The sequence below is a fragment of the Microcebus murinus genome, chromosome 1 (genome assembly GCF_040939455.1).
Source record: "Microcebus murinus isolate Inina chromosome 1, M.murinus_Inina_mat1.0, whole genome shotgun sequence".
Lineage (NCBI taxonomy): Eukaryota > Metazoa > Chordata > Mammalia > Primates > Cheirogaleidae > Microcebus > Microcebus murinus.
In genome coordinates this window covers 2,782,989-2,799,974 of record NC_134104.1, presented here as the reverse complement: position 1 = coordinate 2,799,974, position 16,986 = coordinate 2,782,989, and the positions used below count along the sequence as shown (strand labels likewise).

Genomic DNA, 16,986 nt, shown 5'->3' with positions numbered 1-16,986 from the left:
CCCGAGTAGCTGGGACTACAGGCATACGCCACCATGCCTGGTTAATTTTTTCTATGTATTTTTAGTTGGCCCATTAATTTCTTTCTGTTTATAGTAGAGATGGGGTCTCGCTCTTGCTCAGGCTGCTTTCAAACTCCTGACCTTGAGCGATCCTCCCGCCTCGGCCTCCCAGAGTGCTAGGATTACAGGTGTGAGCCCCCGCGCCCGGCCTGTGGTTATTTTTAATGTTTTTATCCAGCTACCATGTGTCGTAGCTTCCGCCATCAGAGATGCCGAAGAGCTCAGAACGGATCTTGACAGCTGTCCACCTCCCAGGCCCAGACAAATCTGTTACCCACTTTTCGTTTCCAAGTGAAAAATCTCATCTCCTAACTCGGCCCTTGTTCTGGCGTTTGGTCGTGGAGGGGAGGGGGATGCGCCTCCAAGTCCACACGTGTCACCGCCCAGCCAGCGCCTGCCCTGACTGTGGCGGTGCTCTGGTTCAAATGGCTTCTTTGCCCAAGTTAGTCGTCGTCTTGTGTTTGTCCGTTTGCTGAGCTGTTGTATCAGTGGCCAGATCGTCACGGCCTCGCCAGCAGCCTCTCAGCAGCTTTCCGTGGGCCCGGCAGCTGGGGACGCACCGGCGCTGGGCTGTCCTCCCTGCAGCTCTGACACGGCACTGTGCCCGGCGGCGTGGGTGGAGCTTTGCCTGGGTGTCACCTTGAGGGTCCCCTCACGTCTTTTTATTCCCTCCCTCAAAACTTCCTTAGAAAATGTGCACGAGAAATATTTGCAAATCCTCAAATGACTTTATTTGGTCTCGTATTTGAGATGAGTCTGTTTAAGCCTGGAGTTCCAGGTTGAAAATGCTCCCCACGCGGTGGGTGTAGGGAGGGCGTCGCTTCCTCGTCTTCAGTGGCCAGCGCTGCTTTTGAGAAGGCTGTTACCCTTTCTTCTCACCGCTTGCGTTTCTCTCCTTTTTGGGACGCTTCCCTCTTCCCGTCGGTGCTCTGAGTGTTTTGGCGGGGTCTCCTCGCGGGCTGGGCTGGCCCTCCGTGTCCTTTAATCCCAGAGTCCGCAGTTGCGGTGCGTCCCTGCAGTTTTCTGGGCGGTGTTGCCCCAGCCCGCTCGCACGTTCTGCCTTTCTCAGGCTCTTACGCACTGAACGTTAGACCTCCTGAACCGACTCGCTTGATTTTTTAAATATATTTTTTCTTCCAACTGTCACTTTTCTCCTATTTTCTGAAAGATTGTGTTTTCCTTTCCAGCCCATCTATTGAGTTTTAACCTTCTAGTGTATTTTTAATTTCTAAGAGCTTTGCCTTGCTTTCTATATGTTTTTCTTTCTTTTTAATAGCATCCACCTCTAGGTTCATGGGCAGCAGAGACTTTCTTCTGGTTCCTGCATGCTCTCCGTTTCCCCTGCACCCAGAGCTCATTCACTGTGGCCTCTGCTTGTTGTGGCAGAGGCTTTCAAGTGTTTGGGGATACCTGGCTGTCTTTTTAAATTTAGACACGAGCCCCCAGAAAGTTCTTTGGTGCTTCTCAGGTGCTGGGCTGAGGCCAGCGGCTTTTCCCTGACTGACCCCCAGATTCAACTGCCGGCAGTCTCATCTCGCTCAGTCTCTCCAGAGAAGGCCTCCCCATCCCTGCCCAGAGCGGCAGTAGGCGGGGCTCCCGTTTTGTGTGCAGACCTTCCTGTCCCTGTCTCTCTCTCTTTTTTTTTTTTTTTTAGGGATGAGGTCTCACTGTGTTGCCCAGGCTGGTCTTGAATTCCTGGGCTCAAGTGATCCCCCTGCCTTGGCCTCCCACAGTGCTGGGGTTACAGGCATGGGTTGCCAGGACTGCCCTCATTGCTTTTGTTTTGTTTTGTTTTGTTCTGTTTTGTTTTGTTTTTTTAGTATTTGTTAATTAAGTTTAATAATCAAGAGAAATTATTGCTCAGCCCACATACAGCTCAGGAGCACGGGTCAGTGACAAACTTCTATGTAAATCAGCCCAAAGAAATTCTTTATATTCCAAAATCACTTTGCACTCTGGAAGATACCAGCCTTCCTCACCTCCTCAAAATCTTTCATAGAATCATAATTTCCATGGAAATCTGCACATGCCTTCTTTCCTGGTATAGCCACAGCAAACTTGCAGAGAGCTGCAGCCCAGAGCTGCTGCCCCGTGGCAGCCACTGTCCTCGACGGGCGCGCCAACCCCCACGCGTCCTTGTGGGCCCATGGAGAAGTGAGCTGCCCTCGCTGCTGCTTAGACTCCAGCCAGGCCCGGCCTCCACGCCCGGCCGTGTCCAGTGCCTGGGCTTCTCTGGAGCTGAGCGGGGCGAACAGACCGTCCTCTCTCGGCCCTCAGCCAGCTTCCTTCTCTCGAATTAGTCCTCGCCCCGGGACCCCGTGGGCAGCACTTCGGAAGTCGAGTGTCGCAGTGCCTGTCCAGGAGCCCAGGCTTGCTCTAGCCTCGAACCGGAAAAGTCAACGCTGAAGCACATGTCTCGTTTCATTAAGATCACCATCGTGGATTCGACTGAGACAGACGCAGCAGACAAACTCAAGTTTGGCCCTGATGCTTTGGAACTCGTTTTAAAAGTTCACTTCCATTCCTTTTCCTGTATGCACAAATTTGAGCTATAGGCAGTTCTTAATACGATTTGCTCTCAGTCCTTAAACACACACATTCATGAAATAATTACTCCCTTAGTAATAATCTTGCGTTTTAAGATGTACGATATTAGTATGTCCTTTAAGGTCATAAAATTCAGTCCCTGTCAGCTGTTTCTGTAGATGTTGGTTTTCAGATTTTTGAAGAATATATCCAAAAAGGTATAAATCCAGAGGAAGTAAAGGTAAAATAATATAGTAAAAATTTCTCCAAAATAAACTTCTAAATCCTTTAAACCATATTTATGAATACAGTATACTGAAATTGACCTGTAGAATTAGATGTCACTTATTTATTAGGTCGGTTCATATGTGAGCTCTCATGTCGGCCTGATGTGTCCGTGCCGTGGCCCTGCAGGACGGTTTGCTTCCTTCCTTCCTTGCTCTGTGCGGTGGGCAGCGATGACGTCGTCTCTGCACGTGCCGGGGACGGAGGTGCTGCGATTGGGGGACGTGCTGGGGCCCCGAAGCATGGCCTTGTGAACAGATTTTTTCTTAATGCTTTTCTGATAAGACACTCACCAAAGAAGGGCCAGACTGGTGCTTTTCTTTCAAATAGAATTGAAAGGGTGTCATTTGCCCTCCCTCAGTGCCTGCCGCCGTGTCTCAGGGGACGGGCGTCACCCTCCTGCTCCGGGTCCCTCCATCGGCCTCTGGTGCTCTGTGCGTCAGTCCCCCCGCTCGCCTGGCACAACTTGCTCTCTGGGCGCAGCTTCCTGGCGTCTCTGTCCATTGCCACCAGCTGCTGGAAGTCTCTGTTAGCCGAGGAAATTGATGTTCCCCCTCACCACAGGAGGCACGGGTGGGACCGGGTGGTGGCTAGAGGACACAGGCTTCACCTGCCCGCAGAGCGGCCTTCTGAGAGCCGTGCCAGGTGCGGGGCCCGTGCAGACCGTCGCTGGCGTGAAGAGCTGCGTGCGGAGGAGCCAGACCCGCACGGGGTCAGTGTGTGCAGGGCCCGGGTATTGGCCCTTGCTGTACATAAGTCACCTGTCTGGAAGAGCGAGGTCACTGTCTCCACCTGAGGTCGGAAGCTACCTGGGTATGTCTTTTTTGTGCTTTCTAACGTGATTTCTCAATTGTTTAAAAGCTTCAGTTGCAGTTAAACCAAGATCTAAGCATCTTGCATCAAGATGACGGCTCATCGAAGAACAAGCGGGGAGTTCTGCCGAAGCACGCCACCAACGTGATGCGGTCGTGGCTCTTCCAGCACATAGGGGTAAGGGCGCGGCGTGCGCTCGGCGGGCCCGGGGCCTGCTTCCTGGCTTGCGTGTCGTGGGAAACGTCGCTCTCGTAGGCTGGTGGGGCTGACCTTCAGCATCCGTGCTTTGTGGAGTGTCCATGACGGGGGAGCGTGGGGCAGAAGGGGAGGCAGCCAACGGATGGAGGCCTTTGCTTCAAGACTCACAGCGCAGCGAGGGGCTGTGGTGAAAGGGAGAGCACGTGGCCGCGTAAACTGCGCGTGCGGGAGGCGGGCCCTGCCCACCAAAGGCGACTGGGGCGGGGTGAGGTTAGCTGGAGAAGGGGCAGACGGAAGATGGGTTTGGGCAAAACCTGGGAGAGTTGCTGTGTTTTTGTATGTTGGATTTGAAAGGACACGGCAAGGTTACACATGCAGACGTGGTGTTGAGCATGTCCACGAGGGTCAGCGGTGGGCGTGTCTGACATGGCCCGAGTCTGCCCGGTGTGTTCTGGGTGTGCGTTCGCTGCCCTTCCTCCCTGGGTCATAGCCGCAGGTTCTCCCTGTCCCAGGAGGCCTCAGGAGGCACAGCAAAGGGACATGCCTGCCAAGTTGACGGGAAGGACATGCTCCTCACCCTGTGTGACGTGGCTGCTGCCAGCCTGCTGACCCAGGGCAGCTTTCGGAGGGACACCCCCCAGGCCGGCAGCCAGTCTGGAGCAGCCAGGCGTGGCTCTCGGCGGGGAGTGCACACAGGCACAGCGGCAGGTGGGCTCCCAGGAGGGAGAGATTGGCTGGGGCGGGCTGGACGCCGCCCTGCAGCCTCTCGCTGGCCCCTCCGGCCAGCCCAGGAGGGTTCCGCCTTTCAGCGCCTGGCACGGAGAAGCCATCGTCGCTGGGCGGCCGCTCCCGGTGCTGTCCGTGGCTGTGGTTACTGTCACCTTTGAACCTCAGATGCTGTGGCCGGTCACGCCTTGGCGTGTGTGCTGACCCACTGCCGCAGCACATTCTTTGGTGGCTACGTCTGTGGGCCGAGAGGTAGGTTTTGGCTGGAAGCCTATCGCTGTCACAGGTTTTTAGTGATGGTTATTTGATCCTCGTATTTTGCCTGGATAATCTTGATGTCCTGTATAACAGTCAAAGGTCATGGTAACCCTCCTTTTTGTTTTCAGCATCCCTACCCAACAGAGGATGAGAAAAAACAGATCGCCGCTCAAACGAATCTGACCCTGCTCCAAGTCAACAACTGGTAAGGCGACTGAGACGGGCCTGTCACACAGTGGGGTGCTGGGAACCCTGGCACTGACACATGGTACAGTGGCGTTGAAAATGCGAGTGCTCGTAGCAGGCAGTACTCTGTTGTCAGGGTGCTGGCATGGGAGGCGGGGTACTTAAGAGCAAACCAGCGCTCACTCTCAGCCTGAGTTTTCATTATCACGGCGTGATCATGGACCCCTTCCCGTGTCCTGCTCGCCTGGCTGCAGTTTCCTCGGGGAGGTACTGCCCGGGTCCCGCGTCCGCACAAGCCTGGGCCTCGTCGGTGGGCGCTGGCAGCCAGGGGTCTTGACCTCTGGGGAACTTATGCCGCTCTCCTGCCTTGGAAACCTGCGCCACGGGGGCGCCTGGAGGGTCGCTGGCACTTATCGATAAAAGCCTCCTCTTAGAGGTCTGCTGCCACACCTTGCAGTGACACTTGGACCCTGTGTTCTCCCTTAAATAATTACGTAATGCACGTTCCTGAGTGGTGCTGGGGTTTGGGGTGGGCTCCGTTGTGATCATTAGTCACCTCATTTTTATTTACTTGTTGCTCAGATATAGGAAGGAATTTCAGCTTAATAAAATTGGCATGCATAAAAGAAAGCACAAATTCTGCCACTTGTAAACATTATATTTTTATTTTTATTATTTTATTTTTATTTTATTTTATTTTTTTTGAGGCAGAGTCTCACTTTGTTGCCCAGGCTAGAGTGAGGTGCTGTGGCATCAGCCTAGCTCACAGCAACCTCAAACTCCTGGGCTCAAGCGATCCTCCTGCCTCAGCCTCCCGAGTAGCTGGGACTACAGGCATGCGCCACCATGCCCGGCTAATTTTCTATATATATTAGTTGGCCAATTAATTTCTTTCTATTTATAGTAGAGACGGGGTCTCGCTCTTGCTCAGGCTGGTTTTGAACTCCTGACCTCGAGCAATCTGCCTGCGTTGGCCTCCCAGAGTGCTAGGATTGCAGGCGAGAGCCACCCGTCCGGCCTTTTTATTTTAATGAGGCTAAAATGTAAGCTTATTGAAGTTCCAATATAAACAATAAAATCTTCCTATTTATGCAATTACACATGCAGGAGGTATATTTTGGTATTGCACTAAATGTTTTTATTATCTTGCCTTCAGGCTGTTATTTTAGATTTGGGTAGCAATAACAGACCATGCTATTTGAGTTATTTCCTGTTCAATCTTTTTAATAGTGTTAACAAGAATTTAAAGGTTCAAGTAGATAGTTGCTGTGATATTTGAAGCATACCGAGTGTGTGTAGGGTTCTCTCCATGTGGTCTTATGTAGAAACGTCACATTTGGTTGAGTGATCGTTGGGTTGAATGGGGGTGGATATCCAGGTGCTGCAGTTACCTTTTGTTCTTCATGATTTCCTTGTTCCCAACGTGCCACTCTGTTACGTTAACAGTTTAACCAGGTTAGGTATCAGCTTTTAAATTTTAGAATTAATAACAGTTTAATAACATTACTTTTTTAAATTCTAGATTTCTAAAATCTTTTAATATCTATAACTACTTTTACCTTGTGTGACTTTCTTTCCTTTTATATTTACAATTACATCTCAGAGTGGTGAGATCGACACACCTGCGAGTCGTTAGCCTGTGCCGCTGCCTAGTAGCAGGAGCGTTAGAGCAGGAGGGTTCGAGCAGCATGTGAGGACCGGCCGCCAAGGCCCTGCCCTGCGGGGCAGCGTCATGGGCAGCTGCGGGGCCACCGGCCTTTACTCCCGAGTCTGCTTTCCTGGTCACGCTTGTACTGCGGGACCAGCAAGTCACTATCGTTTGTTAATACTAGAATGTGTCCTCGTGTAATTCTAGATATTTTTTTAATCTTTATAATTTTAAAATGAAGCAACCTTAGAGCCGATCCAGTTCTAGTCCTGTTGTTTTGCAGGTGGGGGCATTAAAAGAGAAGTTGTCACACAGTGACAAAGCGGACTGGAGTCTGAGTCTAAAAGCGATGCTTTTATTTCTGTGATGCCATGAACAGGACTCCACGGTTGTCCACAGAGGTGTAGCTTTTAATAGATTAGCGTGTGTGACTCTCCCAAGTGGGGACCACCTTGTCACTCCTACTCCTGAAAAAAGAAGACAGAGATGAGTCCTTAAGCTTGGTTGGCATGGCCGTTCCTGTGTTAGGGTAGGAATGGGCAGGAATCGGGACAGGTTCTAGTTTGATGAGCACGTTTATGGGGCCGCTGTTGTTTTTCCTTCCATCACTGTAGCAAGGTGGCCCCAGGGAGTATGAATGGCAGTGCGGCAGGAGTGCCAGGTCCGGCCAGGCCGTCCCCTGCCGCACACGGCCCTGACCGCAGGAGGAAGAGCCCGTTTGGGGATTTCAGTCTCCTGCTTGCACCAGCACCCTCCCACACTCCTCGCGTTGGAAGGCACAGCTCGGGGCACCCAGAGGGATGGAGACTGAAGACCAGTCTTTTAATGTTTTTCAAGGTTGCTGCCATATTCACTGGCCGAGCCTGCCTCGCCAGTCTGTATTTCTGCTGGTCTCTTTCTGTGTGGGGTCGTGTCACCAGCATGAGCTCTCAGTGTCACGGAGCAGCTGACGTCTGTCAGGGATTTCAGCGCTGCCAGCACGTTGGCACTGCCAGCCCCGTGTGTGGTGACCTCCGGGTGGCCACGGCTGTGGGCGTCTGGGAGAGAGCGCGTGGTCTGGAGCAGCCTGTGCAAGGGGGAGGCCCTGCCTCAGATCCCTGCCTGTGGCTGGCGTCACTCACGTTTCCTGAAACGCAGGCCTTGGTCACAGCCGGGGCGGCCGAGCTGCCTGTCCAGACAGCCTCGCGCACAGCGAGACCACAGGAATCATAACGTCTCGATGCTTTAACATTTATTTTCCTTAGAGAAAATAATGTCAAATTCACAAAACAGCATCATCAGTGTCATTATGAATGTCTAATTCACAGACATGGAACAAATCAGTTGAGGCTAAGAAAAAGATGCCATGGAAGAGTTGGTCCTTATTTAAATGAATGACTTTTAAAATAGCAGGCCCTGTTTATCTGGACTCTAAGGCGATAATTTAGGTAACTGAGAATGACTTTGATTCCTCTTAAGCACGGGTCACAGGGAGAGTGTGGGTGTTCTCCATAGCCCGCTGGCAAGGCGCGCGTCGCTGGAGCGTGGCTCCCTCGGCCCGCAGCCTGCCCTGACGGAGGCCCCGTTGGCTCCCAGGTTCATCAACGCCAGAAGACGGATCCTGCAGCCGATGCTGGATTCCAGTTGCTCAGAGACCCCCAAAGCAAAGAAAAAGACTGCTCAGAACAGGCCGGTGCAGAGGTTCTGGCCCGACTCCATCGCCTCGGGCGTCGCCCAGCCACCGCCCAGCGAGCTCGCCATGACGGAAGGTACGGGTGGCCCCAGCCGGACGCGGCGGGTGGGGGGGACGCGGGAGCTGGGATTGGGCATGGCCAGCTGCGGGCTTTAGCAAACGCTGCGAGCAAGACACACGGGTTCTGTGTCTGCACCTGAAACGGCCGAGCCGTCCTGCACGCGTGTGGGAGGGACCCCGCGGGGGCAGGCGTGGGCAGCAGAGAACTCACAGCACAGTCCGGATCTGTGCTCACCGGCCGTGTCAGAGACAGTCCTCGACAGCGTGTCCCGTCCTTCGCTCCGTGTTTGCTTTCTGTTCCCTCCGCCTCTGGGTGCAGGGGATGGGAGGTCCCCGTCCTTACCACGTGACTTCTTACCCTTCTTAGTCCCACGCCCTTCTCCTGTTTTCGTTTGCTGCCCGGGACCTTGTCCCTTCCTCCCAGTCTGTTGTGTTTCACGAGCACCTGTCTGTTCGCAGGAGTTCTTCGTGGTTTGGATTGTTTTTCCAATCCAAACCGTGTGTGTCAATGGTGGTGTCAGCGCATTCTGCTTCCCACTGTTCCTCATGCAGTAATACACGGCTATTAAGTTGGGGGGGTTGGGGCCATGGTTTTATCAACTGTTTTCTGACCCCTGCTCCTTTCAGGAACTTGAGTTGCCTGTGCGTAGCAGGTGGTTAAAGTTTCACGTTACTGAGGCTCTTTTCAGTTTGTTAGATTGTTTGTGTTTCATTTTGGATGGCTTCTGTTACTCTCCTTCCGCTTCACCAGTCTTCTATTCTGTACTGTTTAATCTTGAGTCCATCCTATCTGGCATGGTTTTCATCTTAGACATTGTCATTTTCATCTCTCCAGAGGTTCTATTTGAGTCTTTTACATCATTCATGAATCTACTTAAGGTTTCAAAACAGAATACAGTCAGTAACGGTTTTGCTGTCCTTCTCTGCTAATTCCAGCATCTCTCAGTCCTGGACCAGCTTGGTTTCCTCCCCATTATGCGCTTTCCTGCCTGTTTGTACGCCTGTAAACCCGAAAGGATGCTCGGCACTGTGAATTTGCCTTGTTGGGTGCAGGCTGTGTTTGTGTTCTTGTATGTCTTCCTGAGCGTTGCTCTGGGGTACAGTGAGGTCACTTGGGAGCGGTGTCTGGTGGCCCACAGCAGAGCTCGGCAAGGGCTGTACCCCCACGCTTGAGGCCAGGCCTCCTTGAGTTCCTGAGCCTGGGGTGAGGAGCTTCCCAGGCCGGCTCTGTGAGCGCTGCACGCCGTGCTCGTCATCCTTCCAGATGGTTCCTCCCCGGCCTCAGGTGGTCTCTTGCACACCTGTGCTGATGGTTCTCCTCGGATGCGGGGGACTTGGCGTGGGGGTGCTGGTCTTGCGGCTAGGTGGGGCCGTGATCACACCTGCGTTGTTCCCATTTGGCCTCTCCTGAGTTTACCGTATGCATTTAAAGTGAAGTTTTCCAAGTGCTGCTCTGCTTTCTTCATTTAGGTTTTGGTGGGAAGTAGTCCCACGTCATATTTAAAGAATTTATATTCAGGTTTTTTTCTCTTTTAATCCAAGAACTGGTTAGAAAGGCATCACTCTGTCTTTCTCCTGGCGTCTGGTCTTCTCCAGAGCGATCGTCGTTACCAGCTTCCTGCACGAGCCCAGCGCGTGGATGACACGCATGCGTGAATGTGTCTCCCAAACCCTCAGCCAAGCGTTAGCATGTAACACTGTGGCCACCTGCTTTCATCTCTCACTAACACGTTTTGGAGATGTTTGCGACTTGGCCTGTCGGACCGGCTGTGTGGTGTTTAACCGCAGCACGGCGGCCTGGGTCCGCGTCTCAACGTGGGCCCGCTGTGGCCCACGGCCGTTTCCCTCCTTTGCTATTGGGCTGTGCGACAGGGATCTGCGTGTTACAGGTTTGCTTTTTTTCTCTTTCAAACTGATCTTACTCTACCTTACTATCCTTTTTGTTCCCTGTTCATATTCCTCTCGTACATCCTTGCCCTGTGGTTTGGCTTCCTCTCTTCTCCCTGCAGCGCTCCCTGCCTCGGGACCTGCGTGCCTCCCAGTCCCGAGCTCCACCAGGCCGTCCTTAGGCCAACGCCGTGTCAGCCGAGCACGGCCCGAGGCCGAGTCCAGAGACGCTTTCTTAAATCCCTGTCGAGTGTTCCATAAACATATAGAGGTCTTTCCATTTCAGGTCAGGCAAGCACACGGTACCCAGTCGAGTGATGAAGCACTGCTGCTTTTCTCTGCAAGTGCTCATTTCAGTAGTGACACGCCTGTGTCCCTTGCAGGAGCCGTCGTAACCATCACCACGCCCGTGAACATGAACGTGGACAGCCTGCAGTCTCTGTCCTCGGACGGGGCCACCCTGGCGGTGCAGCAGGTCATGATGGCGGGGCAGAGCGAGGACGAGTCTGTGGACAGCGCGGAGGACGACGGGGCCGCGCTGGCCCCCGCCCACATCGGCGGGCTGGTCCTGGAGAACAGCGACTCGCTGCAGTAGGGCGGCGCGGACTCACCTGACTTTTTATAGTTTGCACAGCAAACATTTTACACAGTTTTATTTCTAATATGTTTTATATGTAGATATAGAAGAGTGCACTTTTGTATTTCATAGTAAGCTTCAAGCGCGTCTTTGCCGGAGCAGCGACTTCTTTCAAGTGTGCGTGTGTGAGTGCGAGTGAGTGTGCGCGGGTTTTTAAAGAGATTCTTTGCAGGTTTAACTCTAGAAATGTGACGAATGACATACCCCTCCCCTGGTTAGATTAAGGAATAGTGCTGCCATTTTCTAAGAAATTATGCAGTTTTAATTTAGTTCCGTGGTTTACGGCACATCTCGGCGGGCTGGTTACTTGCGTGGCCCGTGGATTTGAAAGAAGCTTCTGCACCCGAAACTGCCAGTGTGAGGCGGCGACAGCCCCCGTGTAGCCTCAGTGTGATTCATAGCGAGTGGATGGCAGTGTAAACAAGCTCAGTTCTCGCATACCCAGTGAGCCTGTTTCGTTTGCTATATATCAAAAGAAACTCCTATTTTTACCTTGCTGGAATTATTGGATAAAAAGCTATTTTTATAAATTCATTATGAATTGGATTATGACTATATTGAGGATGAAATTTCTAGAGAAGAAACAATACATGCTTGCTGTTTCAATTTGGAATGTTCTGAATTGACCAAATTTAGTGAACCTGCCCAAAGCCAGCCCCCATTCCGTGGTCCTCTGCTCTCGCAGGGCACCAATTCACACTTACTACTATAAAACAAAACACTATTCAATGAAATTCTGATATCTCCAAATTTTTGTTTATATGTGACACTCAGATTGCATTTTACACCTGATCTAAACATATATCTGAAGGTAGTTGCTAAACACGTCTTCAGGTGAGATGGAATGGTAGCCGGTAATTAGCTAGGAGCTCTCCCCATACATATTCCAGTCTAATCTGAATTTGACTACAATTACATGGTTGTTTTACCATGGTATCTGTGTATCATTTTAGGATTTTTTTATTCGAAGTACGTCATGCATAGAATGTTTATCATAAACTAATACAAAATGTGCTCTACCCCGTCGGCTCAGAGCTGGGGTAAGTAGCAAACATTCAAACTTTGTTCCATAGTTAGCAGACATGCATGAGGTTGCAGTGATGAACTGTGACAGTGGCATGACAGCAGACTTCCCACCTGGTTGGTTCACACACATTTGCAATTGGTCTCCTGGTGTCATTATTTTTTTATACGTTGTTTCAGAATTTCCACAGCCTTCCCTTTCTCACTGATCACATGAGATTTGAAATAACTTTTGCACTTCCATTTTCTAGTACAAGACTTGGAATGATTTTTTAGGACTTCTGTTTTCTGGTAACAAGATGAATTGAGAGAGTAGGCTGGGTTTTGTTTTCTTTGGTTTCGATTTGTTTACTTAGGAGTGGGGATTTCTCAGGCAGAAAACATGCACCTTGTTTCAAATGGAATCCCTTTATATCATCTTAAACGGGATGCTGAGGTTCCATTTGTTAGTAAAGGACAGTTATAGGGTTGGTTGGGAAAATCAACAGTTCTGAGATTCAGCAACAATGATTGGTTATAAACCAGGGTTGTGTTGAGAGACATTTTCAGCCAGTGCAAATTCTTTTCTGTAACTGATTTTTCCCCAAAAATGTATTAATCATAAGGGAATACTTCCTAGGTAATTTTGAAGTGAGCAAAATATACATAGAAATTTCTTTAAAAATGTTTCAAGATCTATAACTAAAAGAAAAACTTGATTAACTCTTTTGGGGAGAGAATAACATTTTTAAGCAGCCATTGCATTCCTTATTTATAAACAGTTTTTACTATTTTAAGTCAGGTCTATACAAGTCTAAAACATCATTTTAGCTTTACTTAAGTCCCAGCTTTCTTGGACTTAAAGTGAGCACGTGTGAAAGCCAGCCAGCCTTCCTCCTTCCTCCTTCCTCCCTCACGCCTGTCTCTTTGGCTGCTGCTCTGCAGTGTAGATTAGTGGAGACATTCACAGAACGTGGACTTGTGGATTGGTCACTATTTCTTCACCTGGGAGAAATCACATTTGCTGGAGCAGCAGACGGTATTCACGCGTGCTGCCCAGGCCAGGTGCAGTGGCGTGCGCCTGTAGTCCCAGCGACTTGGCAGGCTAAGGCAGGAAGATCGCTTGAGCCCAGGAGTTCGAGGCTGCAGCGAGCTGTGATTGCACCTGGGAGCTGCCACTGCGCTCCAGCCTGGGCGACATGGTGAGACAGCGTCTGCCTGGGGACCTGGTGGCATTGGGATGCTCTGGCCAGAGTGGAACTCCATGCTGAATGGCATGGTGCGATTCTCTTCAGCAGAAACCTGTTTCTATTTCTTATTAAATTCAGATGAATAGGATAGAGATTTAGAGAGAGGGCGCTTGTGCACCCTTTAACCTTTCTTTCTCCATGAATAACTAAGATGCTTTTAAACAGCTTGTACACACAAGCCATTGCAGTTTCTGAAACAGCCGCCCCATGCACGTCTGTGCCAGCGTGCACCACTCGGGCGCCTGTCTTCCCACCTTGGACGGCGAGGAGTCTGTGAGAGGAGGTCCCCTGTAAGATTTTAAATTATCGGATTCTATCCCAACTTTGTTCTTGTTAAATTCTTCCTTATGAAGGACCCTTTTGAACGTGTCTTGAGACCCAAATCGAGCATGTTGTTGTCACTCCCCCCGTGCGGCTGTCGAGCAGATAGCTGGGCCGGCAGTGCCGCGCCCCAGCAGGCTCCGGGCGTCGGCCCGGCTCAGTTTCCCACATTTCAGTTCCAGATAGTAAAATAAGTCGAAGTGTTTATCCAGTGTGCAGAGAGCCCTGACCACAAAGGATTCCGGGAACCGTTCCGTGCGACCTGTTGTGCGGTCGCCTCCCAGCTGTGCAGGAGGCGAGGAGCACTGTCTCCTTCCGGACCCGCGCGGCGGCGCCCGCGGCCTCGGCCCGCCGGGAAGGCCCAGCCTGGCAGTTAGTGACAGAAACAACTCCGCAATCTTCCTTTGTTCTAGTTATTTTCGGTCTTTGAAACTGACAATCTTTAAAATGTGAATACTGTAACAATATGTTTTCTTGGATTGTTGTCTTTAAAAAGGATTTTTGTGAAGCAATTGATTTATCAAAGCAAAAAAATTAAAAATAGAAACATGCTTTATGGATGTTTTATTTTATAAAGCCCGTGTCACTAAAAGCCGCTTTCCCGCCGTGAGTGCGACCTTGAGGCTGTCTGCATGCCTTGCGCTGACACGGCAGGTGCCCCCGCACGCCTGAAGAGTGGGCAGGATCACACTGCACGGGACAGCCAGACCCGTTTGCATTTTCGAGTCTTTTCTTAAGTTGCTGCCTTCATTGGTTTTCCAGGAAAGAAAATGAAATAGGTTTCTTTGTTTTTCATTGTAGTCTTCCGTAAATCTCATCATTCTGACAGTAGTGGGAAGGAAGCGGTTCGTCGGTACGGTGGTGTGCTGCCTCCCACGGTTTGATCACACTGCCGAATCTCCTGACAGTGCGGTTCCACTCGTGTGTAAGAGGCGTGTCGTCACGGCGGAGGGCGTGTGACCCTTGGTGTCCAGACTGCTGTCACTCCTAACAACTGTTTCTGCTTTGAGGCTGGAGTACGTCAGCAGACTCAAGTATTTTTTAAAAGTACATCCAAAATTGTGAATCCTGTTGGTGATTAGGAGTGACAGCTAAGAGCACATTGCTTAAAGAAATGTTTTGACTGATTTCCAGAAAATGAAGGCACTGTCTTGTTTCTCCACTGCTTTAGGTCAGAGGTGAAGGGTGGACATGAATGTTGTCCACGAGGACCTCGGGCCAGACCTGACCTCTCCAGGCTTCAAGGCTTCATTTGTGGACAGGAACGATTTGGCTTATAAGGTTTATTCTGGCTCTAAAATCATGGTTATAACTAATAAGATCCTACCTAAAAAGAGGTGAGGAAATGAATAATGGTCTAGCAAATCCTGAAAATAAGAAATATATTTAGGCCAGGCGCGGTGGCTCACGCCTGTAATCTTAGCACTCTGGGGAGCCGAGGCGGGTGGATCGCTCAAGGTCAGGAGTTTGAAACCAGCCTGAGCAAGAGCAAGGCCCTGTCTCTACTAAAAAATAGAAAAAAATTAATTGGCCAACTAAAACTATATAGAAAAAATTAGCACATGCCTGTAGTCCCAGCTACTCGGGAGGCTGAGGCAGGAGGATTGCTTGAGCCCAGGAGTTTGAGGCTGCTGTGAGCTAGGCTGACACCACGGCACTCTAGCCCGGGCAACAGAGGGAGACTCTGTCTCAAAAAAAAAAAAAAAAAAAAAGATGAAAAATGGTGCACAGGTGCAGGGCACTTGCCATAGGTTATAGTCTGCAGGACTGGAAGTTGCTGCAGGTGAGTCTGCGGGTGAGTGTGAGCGAGTGTGCGAGCCTGGGATTTCGCACTTTTATGTACACAACTGGCAGCACCACAAGCCGTGAGCGATGAGCTACTGTGCAGAGTCACTGCAGCTACGACAGTACTGGCAGATCGAGATTTTCATCGTTGGCTGAAGCATGGTATGGCAGCGCGAGCCTGTGTAGTGTGGCGGGTCCCTACGCCTGGGGCCTGGGTGACGGCAGCAGTTGGCCACCAGAAATGTGAGGCCGGGGTCATTGTCGGGTCCTGTCCTGTTGGCAGCTGTGTTTCTAGGCAGTGGGCGGCTTTTTCTTTGTTATGTCTCTCGTAATTTTGTGCCGGATGCTGGTTGTTCTTTCTGCAGACAGCACAGACCCAGGCAGGTGGTCCTCGCGCCTGAACCGGACACTCCTTTCTGTGGGCCCCGGCGCGTCCCCCGATGGGCGGGCTGTAGGCGTGGGGCTGCTCTCCCTACGCCACGGGCTTTCCGTCCTCCAGCAGTGGCTGCGGCCAGCTGTGCGCGGTGTGGGTGCCAGTGGGTCCCGAGGTCCCGCCTGGCGTGCAGTGCCCGCCCCACCCCTCAGGACGGCGCTGCCGCACCCCGGCACAGGCCCGCGCCCGCCCCTGCCGCCAAACGCCACCTGTCTCTGGGCAGGGGCTTGGGCAGGACGGTGCCTGAGTTAGGGTGGGACCTGGGTTTCCGTCCCTTGTGCTCCCAGCCCTGCTCACTCTGACTGCCACACTCACCAGTAAGAAGTCGGCCACGTCCGGGCTGTTCTTCCCCTGCTGTTGGGCCTGTGAGCTGCCGGCCGGAGGGGACCGGTTTGCGCCCCTCCCTCCTGTGAGCTGCCGGCCGGAGGGGACCGGTTTGCGCCCCTCCCTCCTGTGAGCTGCCGGAGGGGACCGGTTTGCGCCCCTCCCTCCGTGGGGGCTGGCCCCTCTTTGGAGCTGAGTCTGCTCCGTGGCCTTGCTGCTGCCTGAGCTCAAGAGCAGTCCAGAGTCCGTGGACTGGCCACGTTTCTTCCTCGTTAGGGAAAAGCACTTTTCTCAGGGCCTTCGCGTCTTAGCGAGAGCAGAGCCACAGAGTGGGAATTGGAAACAAGATGCTAAGACCGGTTGGAGCAGAGCAAAAAGCAGTAGAAGCAGACCTCCCCCGCCGCACACACTGGGCTCTGCAAGGATTCTCACGCGCCGGAGATGCCGGCGGCCCGGCAGGAGGGGCGGCATTGGGCTGGGTCGGGAGAATCCTCAGTGAGGCGGCTGCGGCCCTGAGCGCTCACCCTGCGCTCAGCCGGGGCTGAGAGTGAGACACACGGAGTGAGGGAGAGGAAGACTCAGGTTTGGGAATCATGTGTGATCAGTCGTGGAGCACTGTCCTGTGCTGCCTGCCTGTGGCCACGCTCCACACCGCTGACTCCGGTTCTCCGTGTGTGCGTGTTCCCCGGCCAGGCCCGGGGCCTGGTGGCCAGTCACGGATTTCCAGGCCACAGGGAGTCCCCACTGCTGCCCACCCCGCCTGCCACGGCCGTGGATGAAGGAAGGGCAGACACAGCAGGCCGGCAGTGTCCACGCCCCTGGTGTCCTCCGTCCCTGCGCGAGGGCTTTGGCGAGACCGGAGCGGGGCTGCGGGGAAAGGCGGTGGGCCGAGGGGGCCGCAGCCGGGGCCAGTCA

The 16,986-nt window shown here is 52.2% G+C and overlaps 1 protein-coding gene across 4 annotated transcripts in view; it reads left to right on the top strand.

Annotated features, from left to right (window-relative positions):
• PKNOX1 (PBX/knotted 1 homeobox 1) overlaps positions 1-14,080 on the top strand; it is a 59,527-nt gene extending 45,447 nt beyond the window's left edge. For all 4 annotated transcript variants that reach the window (XM_012779120.3, XM_012779117.2, XM_075999894.1 and 1 more), the window contains 4 exons: positions 3,733-3,861; positions 4,995-5,071; positions 8,276-8,448; positions 10,703-14,080. In XM_012779120.3, coding sequence (XP_012634574.1) covers positions 3,733-3,861; positions 4,995-5,071; positions 8,276-8,448; positions 10,703-10,914 — 591 coding nt within the window. In that variant the 3' untranslated portion in view covers positions 10,915-14,080. The remainder of the gene's footprint in view (positions 1-3,732; positions 3,862-4,994; positions 5,072-8,275; positions 8,449-10,702) is intronic.
• The last annotated feature ends 2,906 nt before the right edge of the window (positions 14,081-16,986 follow it).